This window comes from Anas acuta, chromosome 2 (assembly GCF_963932015.1).
Source record: "Anas acuta chromosome 2, bAnaAcu1.1, whole genome shotgun sequence".
Classification (NCBI taxonomy): Eukaryota; Metazoa; Chordata; class Aves; order Anseriformes; family Anatidae; genus Anas; species Anas acuta.
In genome coordinates, this window is record NC_088980.1 from 30,244,574 (window position 1) to 30,265,719 (window position 21,146).

Consider the following 21,146-nt stretch of genomic DNA (forward strand, 5'->3'; position numbering starts at 1 on the left):
ACCACCACTAAAAACACCTTTATCTTTCGCAGGGGTATGGGGATGGAGGCTGTGGTCAGTCCCTGACACTTCATCTCCACTGCTCCCTCACGGTCCCTCTCTGCCCCTGCTCCATGTGGGGTCCCTCCCATGGGATGCTGTCCTTCATGAACTAAGCCTGCAGGGGCTGCCCACAGGCAGCAGCTGCTCAAGAACTGCTCCCACATGGCTCCATACCATGGGGTCCTTCCCCCAGGAGCAAACTGCTCCAGCACAGATCCCCCACCGTTGGCGAATCCCCCCAGGTCCCCCGCTCTTGCGTGGGCTCCTCTCCACAGGTTGCAGCTCCGGCCCAGGGCCTGCTCCACCGGGGGCTCCTCCATGGGCTGCAGCATGGAGATCTGCTCCATGTGAGACCCATGGGCTGCAGGGGGACAGCCTGCTCCACCAGGGGCCCCTCCACAAGCCACAGGGGAACTTCTGCTCCCAGCCTTAAGCACCTCCTGCTCTCCTTCTTCTGCACTGACCTTGGGGGCTGCAAGGCTGTTTCTCATTCCTCACTCTCCCAGCTGCAGTTGCACAGCAGTTTTTTTGTTTTGTTCTGTTTTGTTTTTCTTTCCTTTCTTAAATCTGCTCTCACAGAGGGGCAAACAACCCTGCTTATCGGCTTGGCTCTGGCCAGTAGCAGGTCCCTTTGGAGACCCCTGAAACTGGCCCTTATGATGTAACATGGGCCAGCTTCTGGATTCTTCTCACAGAGGCCTCCCCCTGCAGCTCCCAGCTACCAAAACCCTGCCACGTAAACCCAATACAAACCTACATCTATAAGATATTTCTGCTCTGTTTTCTCTGACTTAATACAACAAAGGAACTTACACCCTGGATTTAAATTCACTGAGCTTAAGAGAAAACTAGTGTTATATCAGTAACACTCAGCTCTCTAAACTAAACCAAGTGCCCCACCAAACCCTGAGTAGGACATTGATTTCTCAGAGGCAGATTTTTAGTTCCCAGTTACTTACTCTTGGGGTCTGAATCCTAGTTCTCTGTCAACAACTGGCCACTCCACACTATTCCATCATCACTAAGCCTTGCCTGCAAAGAAAGAATCTCTCACTAGATTAACTATCTTTCTCCATTAAGTGCATGATGACATCTGACAGTCTCTCAGAAAACTTCACAAGAATTTAATTTCCTTCATTGTTACAGCGGCAGAAACTCTGTACTCCTAAAATCCAATACTTAGTGTAAAACTTTTCAGTACTCACTAGCGATTTTCTCTCTCCCCTTCCCAAACAGCCAAAAATAGTTGCTTTTAGCAATCTGTATTCTTTGATGAGGCCCGATCTCTCATTATAATTAGTAAAAGGCAATATGGCGTTAGAAGCCTGGATTCCTCTGAGGGACTGGATAATTGCTCATAGCTTTTGGGGCTACTGCTGGCCAGCTGCCACATGTATAAAGTTCCCTGCAGGTTATCATTTATACCCATTGTAAAATAAAATCTTTTCCATCTGTGAGGGACAGAGAATCAAACCTAAACAAGAGTCTCTGGCAACTTAATTCTGGACCAAAACTTCTGTTGGCTTTCCTGTTTCTCTTCAGAGATCTTTTTCACTAGTTCTTCCTCCTGTTTCCCTATAAAATTATTACACTGTCTAGCTCTTTCAGTAGCTATTGATGTTACATCAAAAGATGCTGCAGCTCTTCTGATGCTCTTCCTGTTCTCACAGCCATTTCAGTAGCACTCCAACATCTATTTCTATCTTCAGGCTGTGACAGTTTGCCCAAGTTCTCCTCCACCAGCCTGGGAAAAAATCACTGCCAAATATTTTGCAAAACGTCTTTTCAGGCTTGTTCCTCAGGGCACATTTTGTTGACAAATTCAAAAGGACAACACAAAGCTATTTCCCCAGAGTACACATGCTGCCAGAGCTCAGAGGCCTTTTCCTTTGCCTCTCTCCCCCTACTAAGGGAAGGGCAGACCTTCCTTCTTTCTTTTAAAACCTATCTGAATCATGAAACAGTCTTGCTTTAACTGTTTCTTGCCCCTTCAATAATTTCTCATTTGCTTAGGAAGCAGAATCCTCTGAACTTCTATTAACTTACGATTTGGACTATAACAGCCATAAACATCCATTTAATAAAATCCTTTTTACTGATGACACAGAAAAAAGGAAAAAGAAAAGGAAAAAGAAGAGAAAAAATTAAAAAAAAAAAAGAAAAAAAAGAAAAATTAAAAAAAAAAAAAGAATAAAATAATAAAAAAAGAATTAAAAAAAAAGAAAAAGAAAAAGAAGGACACAATACAAAACCATCCAAACTGATCAACCTCACTCTACAGGCAATAATCACAGGTAAGCAAATGGCTTACCTTTATGGCTTCTCTTTAATGTTCCTACAATTCAGGCTGGTATTCGAAATATTACATGTATTTTAGAAGAAGCAACCTCTGCCTCAAAAGCACTGTATTAAGTATCTAACCCAGCTACTAGTAGCTAACCCAGCTAATGCACCCTATGCATTTTAAGTGACATTTTCATGGAAAAATACCCTGCACCTTTTCACTTTCTTTCTCACAGAAAGGCCTGATCATGAAATCTAAAGGAGAAAAAAGAAGAAAAAAATGAAAGAAAAAAGGAATTTATCTTAGCGTACATATTTCTCTCCATTTGGCATAGGCTACATGGCTATTATTACAATTATTACTGCATAAGGAGCACCCCCATCATCTCAGTTCTTTTTCTCACTTACACTTCACAGGTATTTTAAAGCCAAGCAAAAATCTAATGCAAAACATTTCTCTCTTCATAAAAATTCTAAATTTGACCAGAAAGGAGGACACAGAGGAACTGTCATTGGAAATAATTATTCTCCCCAAATAAATAAATAAATCCACACACATGCAAATTAGCTGCAAAGAGGCAAGTATTAATTAATATGCTCTTTGAATTCTAGAAATAATCTTTTCTTCATTCTAAAGTAATATTTAAACTGTTCCAAAAATTCTTTTGAAGCCCCAGATTCTTATTTGGTGAGCAGATGAAGGAAGGTTTTAAACTGCAAGTATAAAGTTGACTCAACTTGAGCTCAAAATTAATTCTGTAAAATGAAATTATAGATAATCTTTGGACTGTGGAAAGACTATCCTTCAATGGGATATTATATTTATATTACTTATTTCTAACTACATCGAATTACAGTATTTTGTAAAGATATTAACTTACTGGAAGATATTTACATACTACTAAGTTCCGAGTATTTACTGGAGAGAAATATTCTGTGATTAAGAACAAGTATTGTAGTACCCATACTCTTCTTTGCTGTTCAACTACATTTCAACTACATTTATGGATACTGGAAAAAGCTGGTATGTATTCCAGAAAGGAATTTTAAATTCAGAGTTTTTGTTTACTAGGTAAAAAACATATATTGATAACATGATTCCCAGCTTTATATGTGATGAAGAGGACAGACAGACAAGATGTGGTAGAACTTCTTCATGAGATAGCAACGAGAGTATCTGGACACAGAGCTAAGTGAAGGCCTTGTTTATTTAACTATATTTGCAAGAATATAATGAAACACACAAGATCGTTGGACTATATTGAACTGGAACAAAGTGTCTTTCAGTCAGAAAGTGAAAAATATCTCTATTCAACTATTAGGATCCAAGTGAGGTGTTTAACAGGTGCAAGAGATCCATATATCTTTTTTGGCAACCAAAATGGGAGTTGAGGCTGAAAGACCTCTTAAGGCCAGGACAGCTTGATCCATACTGAATCCAGTTGCAGTTTTTCACATATAACCTAACTCTAGAAGTCCTTTAAGCCTATTATTTGTGCAGCCTGTATCTCAATATGACTGAAGTTAGTTGATGCACAAGGGAAGCAATACATTTAGTTTCCTCCTAAATTCTGTTACAGGTCAAAAGGTCTGAAGAAGCAGCACTTGATTTCTCCTTTAAAACCCAGATGGGCCTATTCCTTTGTTATTCTCAGAAAATGTCATATGCATAAATGTGCTTCCAGCAAAGTATTGTTCCAGCAGTCATCTTCATAAAAACAACTATTAGACCAGAAATGTGATGTGTGCTTGTGTGGAGAGCAGCAGCTGGGGGTGCCAGAGAAGCAAAGGACTATCTCACTTTGTAGCCAGCTTAGGCTGAAGGGATTTGGTGTGAGGAAGAAACTGTGAAGGTGTTTTTTTTGTTTGTTTGTTTGTTTTTCCTCCTGACAGCTAAGCTAATATGCAAAACACAGGTAAAACTATTTTAGGAAGACTACTTTCTGGATGGACAGGTACATAAATGCAGAACACATACTCATTTATTTTCAGGAGTGGAGTCAGTGTTCTTAAATTTACTCAGGCTTTATAAAAATAAAATAAATAAAGGCACTTGAGCATTCGTGTTCTTTGGACTCACCCATTGAAGGTATCTGTTACCTGTTTTGTATCAGCTATAGTAGATGCTGTGAAGCACCCTCCTGCTGCCAACATTTAGTACTTGAGCATTACAATACAATAAAGAACTGTTAAGTGTGAATTCTGAATTACATCCAGTGAGCTCAGGTTAGTCTATGCTCTCTAGCGGTTTGCTTAAGAATCTCTTTATGGTTTCTTTTAATTTATTTTTTACTAATCTATGTTATTATTTTTGATTTGCACACCAAAATATGTGTGCACTAATATAGATATCAGAAAAAAACACTTTTTGGAGGTCTTACTGAGTGAATTCCCTGCACTGCTTTCTTTCAGTCTCATGAGGTTTTTGAGAAACTACAGTCTTTATTCCAGTATTCACTTTAGGTATGATTCAAACTTAAATAGGGAATATGAATATTATATTTTGTAAATTTAAGAAAGTGCATGTGTTAAAAATTGCTAAAGTGAATATCACGTTACAATTCAGATAAGGTTTAGGAAGTAAGGCCTACATATCAAAATGAATGAATGGCAGAGCAAATAACAATCCCAAGTAACAGCAGGAGAGTGTAAAATGAATCACTTTGCTATACCTTCCCTACTGTATTCCAGAGACCTTCAAAAAAAAAACACAAACAAAACCATTCTCCAGCATGAGGCAAGGCTGCAGGATCGTGACACTTTTTTTTTTTCTTTTTTTTTTTAGCATGCATATTCCTGAAAGTTTACCCTTCCTACAGTGTTACTTTACCAGTGTTATCATCTCTCCTTCCAGTAAGAGTCTCCAAGGCTCCTCAGGAGCTAGAGGGTATCTTATTTCATAAACCAGGAATCTCATCAAGTCTTCTCATTCCTTTTAAACTTAAATAAATCATGAAACTGCTAAACTTCACACTAAAATGTGAATTGCCATTGATTCCTGCAAAATTTTGTTTCATCTTTTATGACTGGAAGTACAAACACAAAGAAGCATGATGGTGAAATGCCACTGTTGATACAGAAGTGTACCAAGGCACTGTGACCTACGGGATTATATCATGAAAGGAGATTCACTGGCAACTCTAGCCAGCCAAATTCTGCTAGGATTTTTACTTCACTATTTTGTCACGTTCAACATGGACAATGGAATTTCAAAGCAATTATATATTCAAACTTCATAAAGCTCCACAAAATTACTATACAGTAGTGAGTAAAGGCATTTACTAACACAATACTTCATATCTCTGCATGTTAGATATATAGATATATAACAAATTTGAAAATGCTGGATCCAATTTTTTTTTTTTAATAAACAAAATTGTGTTTTAAAGTCTTAAACACACATTTAAAGATACTATTATTCAGTCATTTAGCAAAATTAAATTAGACAGATCACAGGTTCAAAATATGGCCCATATCTGGTTTATATTCCCCTGGAATAATGTATCAACCATTATATGTTATTATATACCATTAACATTTTTTTCTTATTGCCTCTGAAATTTAACTATTTTTACAAAGAGACCTCACATTTTCATACAACAAACATCCTTCTGTTCCAGACAACCAGAGGAAGAGAGAAACATCACAGTTTAAGGACATCATGTCTTTCTTTTATATATACACAAACAAATCCAAACAATTTTATCAAACACGTTATTCTGATATCAACAGCAATCAAAGCAAAGACTCTGAATTATGATCTGTGCAAGAAGTGCTGGAGGAGGAAAGGAAAGTGAAAGGAAAAGAAACATATTAACTGCCCTGCCCTGTAATGAAGAGTAATGAAGATGACAAATACTTTGGTAAATGCTGCATTGAAGGTTTAAATTATAAGAATGTATAGGGAAAAATAAATGAATAAATAAAAAATAAATAAAAAATAACAACACTGTAACTGTTATATCTCTCTGTATTAGAGATCTTATGTATCTAGTAGTGGAGAAAGCAAAACAAAACAAAACAAAAAAAAACATTTAAAACCTTTTCACAGGAAAAAGCAAATGTTTACAGAAGGAAATATTTTCATTAAAACTGCTATATTATGTTTACTATCCATTTGATGATGCATTTTAAAAGAAGCAAGTTTCTTCATATCAACATCAAATATACAATTTTTTGTTACAATGCTTTCTGAAGCCAATGCAACATCAATATAAACTTTGTATGTGTTCTTTTTAAGCTCTTTATATTTTCATCTTGTCTCCCTTTGTTTAATATTTCTGTATGCTACATACAAATAGAAGAAGTATTAGAAAAGTTTGAACATTCATTTCTCAGACTCATACCGGATACCTAAGGAAGAGATTCTAACTGATTAAGTACTGAAGAGGTAGCAATGTCTTTAAACTATTAAACTTTATAACTATTAAAGGAGAAATGAAATAGTTCCTTCTTTGGTAATATCGCTAATATTTAAAACAATATGTGGAGTAAGTTTCCTTCATCCCTAAAACTTACACTTTGAGACAAGATGGTGGCATGGGGAAGAAACATGATTTGTTAATAAATAGAATACTTTAAACTATACAGCAATACAATAGTAGAAAACAGTGAGATTCATATATTCCTGTTCCAGAAAGCATCATGTAAATATTTCTACCTGACCATTTGTTGTTGTTGTTGAATGAAATTGCATTATATAAATACTTCATACTTCAAATTCATACTTCAACTTGATATCATAATGTATTATGAATCCCAATAGTAAATTCCACTGGAATGTGAAAAAAGTTAAATCTAACAATCATTTTATCATTATTTTATTAAGTTACTACACTGATGAACAATTAATTAGATGCTGTGGTGTCATAGGCACAAAAAAGAAATCAGTGGTCTTCATTTACTTTACATGCTTTATACTTTGTAATGAAATGTTTCCTTTAGTAATAAATCAACAGCATTCATAAATCAAGAGACTTGATCTTATTTATGATACAGGAAAACTTCTGAAATGTTCTTGAACTTTAGTTCAGTTCCTAACAGGCTTTACAAACTGCCACCTAAATCTGACTTCTCATGTTTAGTATCTAGTCCCCTAAGCATGCAATTCTGAGTTATTTATTCAGGAAAGTTAATGGAATTTTTGCCTTAGCAATAACTAAAGAGCTGTATCTTCAGCTTAGGCAGATTTTTATTTCCCGGTTTTGCAAGGGAGATAACCAACTTCAAATTTACTACAATATTAGAAACATCTTCATATTGAACAGCTAGATTTGTTTCTACTGGAATTTCCATGTTTCACAGAATCACAGAACTGTAGGGATTGGAAGGGACCTTGAAAGATCATCGGGTCCAACCCCCCTGCCAAAGCAGGTTCCTCAGAGCAGGCTGCCCAGGTAGGCATCCAGACAGGCCTTGAATATCTCCAGAGAAGGAGACTCCACAACCTCCCTAGGCAGCCTGTTCCAATGCTCCGTCACCCTCACCATGAAGAAGTTATTTCACATGTCAGAGCGGAACTTCCTGTGCTCTAACTTGCAGCCATTGCCCCTTGTCCTATCCCCACAAACCACTGAGAAGAGGTTGGCTACATCCTTCTGTCCCCCACCCCTCAGATATTTATATACATTGAGGAGATCCCCTCTCAGTCTTCTCTTCTCCAGGCTGAACAGACCCAGGTCTCTCAGCCTTTCTTCATAGGGAAGATGCTCCAGGCCCCGTATCGTCTTTGTGGCCCTCCGCTGGAGTCTTTCCAGGAGATCCCTGTCTCTTTTGTACCAGGGAGCCCAGAACTGGACACAGTACTCCAGGTGAGGCCTGACCAGGGCAGAGTAGAGGGGGAGGATCACCTTTCCTCCAAGAGTGAAAAAGCTTTCCTCTTAAACCTCACTCTAGTTGCCTACAAATTGTTACCATGAATTTAAGAAGACAAAGTTGTAGAAATACACTCTCCAAAAACACAGTCATAATCAGGCTAAGTGGTATCGCACTGAATAATAACTGTTCAGTAAAGAAGAAAAAAGTTACTGTGTCACTGACTGGTTTTCTTTGTTTGCTTTTTCTTTTCCCCTGAAGAAGAGATTTTCTGGATGAAAAAAAAGCCTTAGACATGAATGATAATTTAACCGCTTATTTAACAGTGAATAATATTAATAATACAATAATACTGTAACATGTTAACTATCTAATGACTCCAGTTTAATATTCTGTTCTACAGTTACAAATATCCTTAATTTTTAAGTAGAGGCAAAATGACATATTTTAGAAAGTACTTACATTCTGCGTATTTCTGAAGCTGAGAGAATTCTCCAGGACTAAGGTTAACCCACTTCTCCTGGCTCGTCATAATGGCAGAAATGGTCCTCGTTAAATATCAGAAAAGCATTCCTTTTGACCAAGTTGATAGAAACTCCATAAAGATGTGTAGTTTCAGTTCAGAGTGCTTGAAGACTTGATAGGTGGCATTAGTCTAAAGTTTCTGATGCTATGAGCTGTTCCCAATTCGTTGGTTCAGCGGTGAGATACAGCACTGTTAAAATAAGGTCAAACATTAGAAGTCTAAATACTAGTTCTACTATTAGAATAGCTGTAGCTGATAAGTATTTTGTCATACCTAGTTTTGCTCAAAATTTGTATATAATTAGTTTTATAATGTCTATAACTAGTTTTATAATAAATTTTATTTTCATATTTCCAATTGTTTATGTGCAGCATTGATCATGAATTATTACCTTATCCATTGCTTATGATCAAATTGTATCTGGATAATTTGTGTGGGGATGTTTTTTCAGTAATATCCACTGCAGATACTATTTATCAGTAAAATTATTCCCCTATAATTTTAAATGAGACTCAGATAACAAGGTTTGTATCCAATTATGTTGTTGCATAGTGTGGCCTTGTCAAAAATGTTCCAAAGCTTCAGTCTCCCCAAGTGAAAATGAAATTAATTGTATTTAGCAATTTTGTGAGATATTCACAAGAGCTATTTAAATATTAACTGTTCTAGCAAAATAGTAGGGGGTTGATTTTAAGAATATGTCACAACATTGCTGAAGACACTATTAAAAAATCAAATATAATTTGCATTGTTGCAAATTGGTTCAGACAAAAATATCAAACTGTGGGTACCATCTCATTCAAGTTCTACATTGTTTTTACCTCTGTAAGCAGACCTTACGAACAAAATACATTCCCAACACCGCTCCTTGCACAACAGGTAGGATACCTTTCATCTAATTTTATCCATCTGGAAGTCAGGTATCTCATCTAAGGTTGTCATCTAGGGCTCTCTCTTTAATCAGCAGAAAGAGACAGGCAGCCCAGACAGCAATTAATCCCTCCAGTTTCAACATAATCTTAAGATGTGATGAATTACCTTCTTGCAGTATTTATCTTTCTCTATTGATTGCAGAGGTTGCCTAGATGACAAGTTTAGACTAGAAAACTAATTTTAGACTGTAAGTGGAATCTCTTTATATGCCTAGCAATAGTGTTATTTACAAGGGTCAGATTATAAACAGAGTAAAGGAAAAAATCAGTCCTGAAGAGACTGACGTAATAAAAGAAAGAGTTTAAGAAGGAAGATGTTGGCAGGTGGGAGAGGAGAAGAAAAGGCATGTTGTCTCAGTTTGAAGAGATGGGGAATAAATAAAAATAAAAAGCAGAGTGGCTAGGAACAGAAGAATAAATATATATATATATATATATACAATTTATTATAATATAATCTACATATAATATTATCTACACACACACACACATATATATAAACACAAATCATTAACCCAATTATAGACAACATTTATTTATTACATATATTTGTCTCCTTGTCTCATATAGATGAGTATCACTACTCCTGGACAAAGAAATTCAGGAAGACACCTTTGTCCCTAAGTATACTTTCATTGTTTATGCCCTTCTTGGTGAATGTATATGTGTACTAATAGAAAGTCGCATCATCCAAATACAGTAATAGGTGTGCAACAACTGCCATGTATTTTAAAATTGGAACCAGAAGACATTCCTACACTTCCTCAAGTTAGAATAAAACATAAGGATAAGTTAGAAAGGGTAAGATTTAGGAGCTGACTGAACAAATAGCAAAAGCTAATAAGAGCATGGCGACTGAGATAGAAAAAGCAATATTAATATGGATAATGTTGGCCAGGAACAAGGCTCATCAGCCTTTAAACATCAGTGAATCACTGTTAGTGCCAGAAAAAGGGGACTAACTACAAAAGCTGAAAGTGACATTCAATCAAAAAGCTATCATTCTGTCTGGAGAGCGTCAGTCCTCTTATTTAAAACAACAGAAAATAATGATGGTCAATAGAGACATTTTAATCAAATTAGAGACGTTTCATTTCTAAAAGTTGATTAGATTGTATTGAAGACAGTTTTATTTCTTCAAATATTTTTTCATATTCGTGACAACTAATTAGGTTTTACTGAAAATGGTTTTATATTTGCATAGTTGATTTAATAGACTCAAAATTTTATACCGTGATTTCATACAGTATTATTTTTTTGAATTAGGAACTACATTAGCTTCATTACCTGTAAAAGCTAACACTGTTGAATGCTGTACAGTTAGAGATCATCTCAATTATTGAATATAAGTATTTGTGATAGGAAGCCAACCATTAGAATTGCTATGGTTGGCAAGATAATACCTGCTGTGGGCTCTAAACTGATCAGTCTATTCACATGCAATATCTTAAACTGAACTCTGTCTATAGGGATTGCTACATCCACAGTACATGGACAGTGAAAATGAACACTTTGTCATTGACTTCCCCTTCTCCAACTTCAGATCAAAATCATCAACTCTGAAACAGGATATCCTTTCTCCTTTACCTGACATCCAGGCTCACCCTGTGAACAGCACTGCAAGAAAAGCCAAGACCTGAATGAGATGGGAGAGCAATGGAAAATTTGGTATGGATATGGCAGTCCACAGGAAAGAAAATGGAGTGTGTAAACACAAAGCCAACCAAGTTTTCATGGAAGACAATAAGAATTTAAGGCTACATTGTAATTCTGGAAAGCTCCCTAAATACAAACCCTACCTTAAAAAGAGAAGATGTGGGGGATCCAGTGTAACTAATTTGCCAAGCTTAATCCTGGAAAGGTAATGGGGAGGTAGACAGTCACTGAGGATGACTAACTGGTCTTTGGGCTGCTGCCAGGTTCTGTACATCACCTCAGTGCCTATGATGCAGGAATATGCAGAAACATAATGGAGAAAATCTCAGGAAAAGAAATTTCATACAGGCTTCCCTTTTCAGTTTTCAATTAGGTTCTGCAGTAGGGGAGTCCTAAATAAGGAGAGGTAGTTCCCTGATTCTGACTTTTTTTTTTTTTTTGGTACTTAAACCTTTTATAGTGTCTTTTTCCACATTCTATATATAGACAACAATATAGCTGTAAGCAATCATGTACATTACATAGATGCCAAGGCTAAGAGTCATTGATGCATATTTACATTATATGATAGGTCTCATTTGTAAAGATTGAGATCTCCTATATCTTACAAAAAATTCTTAATTTCTGTACAAGATTGGTTTACAGCATCTTTTTCAGCATAGTTTAATTTAAATGCCTACTTTTGCACATTATTTTAGTGCTTTCTCTCTCTCAGTGCTTGAGGATAGTCATGCAGTGAGAAAACTATACACAAGTGTATAAAGAAGAAAGTAGTTACAGGGGTAGTACATAACAGAAAGAAAAAGGAAATAAAAAAGAAAAACATAAATTACTTCAAAGAACACACTATAGTATACAGTTAAAACATACAGAATGACAGGTAGGTATCTCTTCTACTGATCCTCAAAGAGTTTAACCTATTCCAGGAAACATGGATTTGTGCACACATTTCATTACTATCTGCTTAGGTACAATTCACAGCCCTATCAACCTGACACAAAGCAGACCTCACAATTAAGAGAAATCAGGCTGTATTAATGAATTATTCATTTTATCACATAAAGAAATATATATATAAAAAAAAAACTGTCTACTGTGACTAAGATTTTTTATTATATACATATATTTTTTTTCAATTCCAGTCTCCCTTTTAAAAACTTGTTTTTCTTTATGGATTTTAGGTTTTGTAGAGTTTTTCTGTCAAGATTCCCACCACTTCACGTAACCAAATTAGGAAACAAAACTTTGTTAGAAACTCTACAAATCCAATTACTCAGCATTCAGACAATAATGCTAACAAACTCAGATTTCCAGGAATCCACCATGCCCTTGAAATTCTCTGCTGCTCTGAAGAAACCACCCTGAAGAACAGAGAAGAGACAGGAATATAAAATGAAGGAAAAGATAATAGATAAGAGCATATACACTATCTGTTAGACTCAGCACTCACATCATCTCATCACAGCTCATAAAGTCCTTACTGCAAGGAAATGGAGTTTCTAGAAAGTACGGAAAAACTATTACTCTCAGTTCTAAAGAAACAAATCAACAATACTGGGTTCAGCTTCAGACACCATATCCAGAGGATGACTGTGGTCTGTGCAAAGAGGCATGACGTTCAACAAGGCTAAGTGCTGGGTCCTGCAATTAGGTTGTACCAACCCAACACAGTGGTATAGGCTTATGTAAGAGTGGCTGGAAAGTTGCTTGGAAGAAAAGGACCTGGAGGGTGCTGCTTGACAGCTGGCTGAACATGAGCCAGGAACATGCCCATATGGCCCAGAAGGCCAACGGCATCCTGGCCTCCATCAGAAATAGTGTGGCTAGCAGGACAAGGGAAGTGATTGTTCCCTAGTACATGGCACTGGTGAAACTACACCTGAAATACCATGTTCAGTTTTGGGCCTCTCAGTACTAGGATATTGAATTGCTTGAGCGTGTGCAGAGAAGAGCAACAGAGCTAGTAAAGGGACTGGAAAACAAGACTAATGAGGAGTGACTGAGGGAACTGCAGCTTAGCCTGGAGAAAAGAGGTTGAGGAGAGACCTCATCCCTCTGTATAACTACCTGAAAGGAGGGTGTAAGTCTCTTATCTCAGGTTACAAGTGATAGGACGTCAGGAAATGGCTTCAAGTTGAGCCAGGTGAGGTTTTGATTGGACATTAGGAAAAATTTCTTCATTGAGAGGGTAGCCAAGCATTTGAATGGGCTGTAGAGGGAATTGGTGGAGTCCCCATCCCTGGAGGTGAGACACATGGATGTGGCACTAAGGGACATGTCCTGCTTTAGAGGCAGGACTCGATAGGTCATATTGATGTCTGGACTTTATGAATGTCTTTTCCAACCTCGATGATTCTACGATTACAAATATGTCCAGCTTCTCAACCAACTCAACTCCCTCCTGAAAGGGAGGAATGCTTCTTCTGGGGTCCATCCTCACTACTGTGACTGAAAGCACAAACCTCTTCTTAACACATACCTTAAGGAGCTTTTCTATATTAATTGTAACAGAGAAACCTGAAACAATCAAGAAACTGGCCTTTGGAATTATCCAGCTATTTTTGACTTCCTGAGAATCCTGTACAGATGCACATTTCACATGTAACTTTATCAGTAATTTCCAATTACTCCATAAAGTGGGGACAGGATAAGGTTGATGCCAAGAAGGGGTGCAAGTGAGAAAATGGTGATTTTAAAAAAGCATCCTCTATTGTATATGAGAGTCAGAACTTCAAGTCTTTTTCTTTCCCCCACACTTTCCTTTAAATTACTGATTCAGAACATCCCTCCCACCATGTGGGAAACAGAACTGTTAAATGACTAATTCATTTAGCCTATCATGAAAACCTTGTTTCAATCTGTTTATGTTTTTAGTAGGAAAGAAGGGAGCAGAGGGTGGAGAGGAGGAGGAGGGAGAGCATGAACTTTCCTTCCAGGGAAACTATAGTTCTCCACAACATGACTGATTAGTGATTTTTGCCTGAACAACAGGAATAAACAACACAGAATGTTTTGTACCTTAATTGCTATGGAGGTTGAAGCAATTATGCTTTTCAAGGACCTTCTATACAGAATGTACTTGGCATTTCCTTCAGTTGGGTCCTATACCTTCACCATGGTTAACTGGGTCCTGTGGGTGACATGGACTTTGCAAAGGAAAATTTGCACATGTCAGGTAACATGTTATGAAACTATTCTGCATCAATCCCTGAAATAGGTAGAGAAAGCAGGCATATTCTTTGTACAGACAGGACCAAATCATCTTTCCTCCGAACATTCAGTGTCATTTGTAGCCCTAGCAAACAATGGAAAAGTACTCTTTCAATGAACACTTTCAGAGACAAATTCCACCTTCATGTATAAAATACATGATATTTTATGATATACTCTCGTGATCATATATATTAATATCATATAAATGTTTAACCAAGATTATGATGCACTATTTCTGCTTTATTAATTAAGCTGTTGGGATCTAAGTACATAGTATTTCTTGGGCACTGAATGGCCACACTCACTATTGAACACCACAATATACTCCGTACTAAGGCTGCAATTGTCAGAGAAACTATTAAACACAACAAGAAAACCAAACCAAACCAAAAACCTAGTATCTCTCATTCCTTGAAAATGCTGGCATTATTTATGGATAGCCAATTTGTGAAAATATTATTGCAATTAATTTTACTCTTTGTAGAAAACGAAGTCTTTAACAACAAAAATACTCCAAATTCAGGTGGTTGAAAGTTTATCCTGAAGAGTTTTGGAAGGAAAAAAATCCAATCAAAAACATTTACTAATCATCATCCTGATTTCATTATTCTCAAATACAGAAACACTATGATTGTTTCTAACTGCTGCTGGATCAACTGTATGAATTGTGAAATACATTCATCTGATTCATGTCTGTATGGAACAATGCTAGGGCCGCATGGTATGATGAATGTGACCTTCTGTCTTATGTACCCTTGTATAACCACAAGTCTAAGAAAAACAGAGTGGTTAATGTATATAGTTCTTGTATCATGCAAAGGAATGTTTTAGCAATTTGTGTCAATAGAGAGCTTGAAGGGAAATGTATTTGTAGGCTTTTCCATGAAGTCTATGATATCTGGGGGATTTCAGAATAACTGCTAACTATTATGACTACTGCATGGGACACTATGCAAGTCTCTGATATCTGGCCAGGAGATTAAGGAGACGGGGAGAGCTGAAGAAGAACTAAAAGACAAAGCTTGCAGGGGACACTGCACAAGTCTCTGACATACAGCCAAGCTGGACAAAGGAGAAGGACAAGAGGGAGGAAGACTATGAGTCTTCAGCACCAGAGACCCCCAAAGGGACCACCGAAGACTGATACGCATGCTCCAGTAGGAGGGTTTAGATTCCTGAAACTAATTATAATAACCCTGGGTTTTTTAGAAGTAGTAATGAATATGTATTAGCCTAGGAGCATAAAAATCAGCTGCTTGATGTAACTGGTGTGCGTTTTGGTGGAGCAGAGATTCCCGGTGCACCCAGCGCTGTTTGCTTACCTCTATTCCTTTAATAAATTGTAAACTTTGATTATAGTCCTATTTTGAAGACTGAGCCATTTATTACATGAATGAAAAAAAAAAAAAAAAAGGGATCCCATTGAAAAACACAACTATATTTTCCTATATAAATTGAACCTGTATGTTTTATATAATACCCTCTCATTTTTCCATAGTATTTAGTGTATGTAAAGCCATTTTAGTAATAGACATTCTTTCTCAGTTTGGGAAAGGACACTTACTGATATAAATTATAATTCAGAAATACCAACTCTAAATAAATATAAATATACTGAAATTAGTGAAATTTTTTTTGCCAGACGGAAAATATCTCCCTTTAAAGGAGTGACTTGAACAAAATTCAAACTATGCATGTTTTCCTGACTACTTTATCCCCAGGTGTAGTAGTTCAGGATATGCAAAACTATCCATATAAATTTTAATATATATATGTGGGCTGTATTCCCTAGAGAAGCAATTATTTGAATTCTCTTCTTCAAATTATTTATATGGAATATATCAGCAAACACTGGGAATACATGCAGTATCAGAAGAAAAAAAAAAAAAACAAAAAACATTGTGATATGATAAGCAGAATACTTGAATACCCAATAAAACATTTCACTAACACTATTTTCTGTGACAGTGAGAAGAAATACTAGCAACAATAACCAGTATAAATTGATCAGGATGCAAGACAATGGTATCACCTTATATATTTATTTACATTTTAAATATAGACATATATACATTTTTTCACTTTGGTCTTTGCATACCTTAACTTTGTGTACCAGGACTGCTTTACAAGCAATTTCAGATGGATCTCAAATATTTCCAACTTATTCTAGGCTTGCTGTTTTCAAGTTGCTACACTAAGCATCTACAACATCAAAAGAACTACACCTGGCGTTCTCAATATTTTCTTCACTAAAAGTAATATTGAAGTAAATTAAATCAAAGCGTAAAACTAGGACAATAAAATGCCAGAATGTTTATGGGCTGATGTACTGTAGGTACTTCGCTTAGGTCTAAAGCCTTTCTTATATATATAATTAAATTACATAATGAATAAAACTTTATTTTTTTTAAAGAAAAAAAAGTTTTCTTTTCAGACTGGAATTCATTTTACACTCATGAGGGAAACAGCATGTAATTAAAAAATCTTCTTTAAATGGGAGTCATCGAGCTGTTACCAATGTTAAAGTGTTGTCCATCACAATTTTAGAAAAAAATATATTACATTCTGCATTTATAGGTAATTGTTTATAAAGCAATTTTTAAAATATGTTATTTTTGCATGAAATTCTAATGACTCTTAAAAGAGCTAAATCACTAAGGCATATGACTTAAATCTCTAAGGCATATTCTTTAATAAATGGAGCAAAGTAATCTAGGACAATAAAAGCCCAGGATTTGACAGGTGTAACTATAATATGTAGGAAGTTCTCAGTCATAGAGCACATTTGGCTCCACTGGATAAATCACTCAGTCAAGAGAATTAATCACAACTCTTTCCACGTCACACACTACTATTTAGTTTCTCCACCAAAAACTCCTCCAAAGTTTCAAATAAACATCTTAGAGTAAACATCTTAGCGGCAACTGCTTCTTTCCAGTCTGTGCTTTTGCCACCTTTTCTATGACAACCAGTTTCAGAATTGCACCCTTTGGTGGGAATCCTGCATTAATCTGCTCACAAGTGGCACAAGTAGCTGATCCCACATTACCAGAGTGTTCAGCTCTTTGGTTAATATCTGTCATATGTTGTTCCTCTTTTCTTTCCATTCCTTCTCATGGGATGAACTGTAAATTCAGCATAACAATTAATTTCTGTTGGCAATCAGCTACAGTTATTTTGTGTATAATTGTTTGGTATAATTAATCTCTTCATATTTAGGTGCTCTAGGGGTGGTTACACTAGAAGAAGGCAAAGAGCTGAGAAGTTATAACTAGGAAAGATTTCTGATGATCCTTCATTTCCTGGGGCAGAAATTCCTACTTCATGTCAGAAATAAGCCTTTGAAGAGATGTACTTTAGTCTTGTGACACAACTGTTCCACTGCGCTCAAGGAAAAGATTTGTTAACTGCTGTCCTCATTCCAAAGTTTTATGCACTTTTAAAATAGGCTGGGAACAGGGTACTTCAATGACTTTTAAATAATATGTGAGTATATGAACCTGATTTAATCTTCAACAGGAAATTTGTGCAAAGAATACAGAACAGGTTAGCAGGCAGGTTAATGGATTTTGTAGCAGAAAGGCATGACACATTGTTTTTCACTAGCTTTTTTTTTGTGTGTGTGTGTGTGTTTGTGTGTATGTGTTATTCCCCATCCCCCTTCACCATCCCCAGGGAGAGCTACATGCAGAAGTTATTGCAGTCCAGGGATATGAATAGCCGACGCTATGTCATTGTCCACTGGGATATTGTGGAGCCTTCTAGACAACTACAAAGGATTTCATATTTATTCAATTAGCTTACTGTCACTGAACTCTTTTATAGCAATACTACCAAAATGGATTTCGAAAGTGGGATGGGCCCTTGCCTACAGGAATGTGTATCCACAGCCAAAGGAAACTGTGATGGCAGTAGCATCTCAAACTACTATTCCCTGTTCACCCCTTCAGTTTCTGACGTTCAAATTCAACTCCAAGGAGACATTAAATTTCAGGTTTGGGAAGGCTCTGTGAACATTGTCACTTGCGCGTTCCTAGCTCTTGACCTGAGGGCATATCCGCAGTGCCACCAAGGGCGTGGATGAAGTTAACAAAGCGCAACAGTCCCATTGAGTCTTCTAAACATCTGAAAATAAATAACTAATTAATGAGTACTTAACTGTACTTTTAATTAATGATGGTATATAATTGCACTTTCATGAGACCTAAATTTGTGTTCTTTTCCCATGGTGTTCAATATAAAAATCTTACTTTTGTTAATTTGAATTTCCTTGTATTTTTCCCATCTTGGGGGAGGGGGGGGGGAGAACTGATCCTCTTCCCCTTGAGAATGTTAGAATGTTTCTTGTCTGAGCTAGCATATATTATTCTTGTATTTTTTAAATATTTATTCTCTGGAAAAAGGCTCTGCATTTCTGTTGTCTTTTTTCCAGGATGTTTTTCTTCACAGTTCTACCTATGAGCTTTTTCTCCTCTGTTTTAGCTTATGTGAAATTCTTTTCCCCTGTAACTTTAAAAAGCAAAAGATACACAAGCTTGATACACTTCCTTCTGTTTCACATTTGAAATAATAACAACAAATGAGGGAGAAGGGGGAGGAACTTAGTCCATTCTGACAACATTTTTAAGCTTTTCGTTAGAAAGGCTTACCTATTAGAATATAGTAACTAATGAATAACTAGATATCAAATAGGATTATTTATATAAGAACATCAGAACAAATATACAAACAGAGAAAAAAAAATCATTTTGGTTTCTGTGCTTAAATTATTAAGGAATTCTTCAGTCACAAATGAAAAAAAAACAAGTATAATGGAATGGATGGCACCTTGGTAACACTACGTTCGTTCTTCTGTAAGTAAGTGGAATAAGCATATAATTTACTCTTCTGGACTACACTCCCACACAGAACAGAGTTTCCCACACAAAACAGAACTATCAGAGGAAAGTGCTACCACTCTCCTCATAATAGCAATTACTTACATACTGCCTCCATGAATGTATATTCTTATCTTTTATAGCAGCAACATTAATTACAAGTGACTGTAAACCTGCATCTATTTCACTAGGACAACCTAGAAAAGTCTTTCTGCTTTGAACCCACAGTCTGTTTTACGTTGTTTCTCAAATGAAGCACTGGGATGTACACATTGCACTTGATGCATTACAAGTCAGTGTGACAGACAGCCCTTACTCAACAATATATATAATTATTATCATATTATTTTTTAAAAAGTCACTAAGACATTGCTGAATTAGCCACAACATGGCAACCTCATATTTCACTTAATGGAAATTAAATAAATTTAGGTACTGATAATTTCTAACAAATGCTTTTACAAATGTTGGACATTCTTAACTGACAAAAAGTCTTCATACTATTAAGGGAAAATTACCCTGCAAGGTGATATCATACATTTGAGGCAGGAAAGATGCTATTTATTTTTACATATGTATTAGTATGATTAAAGTTTCTAATTATTGCGTTTTAGATCAGTAGAAAATACCCTTTCAAGAGCAATTTTTACACAGAAGTAAGCTCACTCTACAGGAAGAGCTATAACAACTTTTGCAGTTAAAAGACTACTTCAAAAATTTTTCTTCACAGAGACTCTAATCCTTTTGAATTGTTTCCTTTTGCAAAGTTTACAATCCTACAATTTAACTTTTTCAGTTAAATTCACATAAATGGTAAAAAAAAAACCAAACAGTTTGAGATACCTTTGTTTCAGTCAGTATGACTTCAGTTGGCCTACAGTATTTATACAAGTAAATTTTAAATGTTAAAACATTGGTCTTATAAAATTTCCACATTATCCTGCAATTGAAAAACCAATGCTCTGTTTAGTTTTCTATTAACAGAGAGAAAACTATGAATAACAATCCTGCCCCTAATCATAAATAACAAGGTGTTTTTAAGACATTTTTTCTTTCATCATTTGTCAAAATTTTTATCCTATTAAGATAGGATTGTATAGATCAGATGATATCAAGTCAGCAACCACTGAAGTACGTTTACTCCATCTACCTATGAGAAGTCCCCAATAAAAAAAAAAAAAAAAAAAAAAAAAAGAGAGAGAGAGACAAGCAGATATTTTAAGGGTTATGATTTTTTTTCCCCATATTGTTACATCCTGAACTGATCCATAAGAGTTTCAAATTAAGAGATTTTCAAAAGTCCTTTGAGTGTTCTACCCTTATCGATAAGTACAGGATTTCCATGTATAGCACTTTTCCCATGATCTACCCCTGTGTAAAACTCTTTCATCAAGTACAGATTGTGAGTTTTAAGAACCATTATGTTAATGGAAAAAGTAGCGTTTAACTTCATTAAATGGTTTGTTATTTATGAGACATTGCTTTTACTTGTTCTATATTAAAACACACAACTGAGTTGTATGAACACATACAGTAGAAGCCTAAAAATGTTTGTTCCACTTAAACCCTTTTTAATCACCAAAATAAAATACCAGAGCTATATGATCTGTAAGTCACAGTTTACTGAGGTCATCCTATTTTGGTGCAACTTACAGAACTGGAAAAAAAAAAAAAGAGAGAAAAATACTCCAATTTGTTATTGAAATCTGTTCCATGGTGAACTCTTTCTACAAAAGACTGCATTTTAAATGCTAAAGTTATACTTATTGATGACACAGAAGTTTATCTTCTCAGAACATTCAC

General features: G+C 35.9%; 1 protein-coding gene across 19 annotated transcripts in view; it reads right to left on the reverse strand.

Annotated features, from left to right (window-relative positions):
• Positions 1–21,146, reverse strand: part of DGKB (diacylglycerol kinase beta) — a 375,368-nt gene that overhangs the window by 315,835 nt on the left and 38,387 nt on the right. For all 19 annotated transcript variants that reach the window (XM_068674063.1, XM_068674061.1, XM_068674059.1 and 16 more), the window contains one exon: positions 8,602–8,854. In XM_068674063.1, coding sequence (XP_068530164.1) covers positions 8,602–8,671 — 70 coding nt within the window. In that variant the 5' untranslated portion in view covers positions 8,672–8,854. The remainder of the gene's footprint in view (positions 1–8,601; positions 8,855–21,146) is intronic.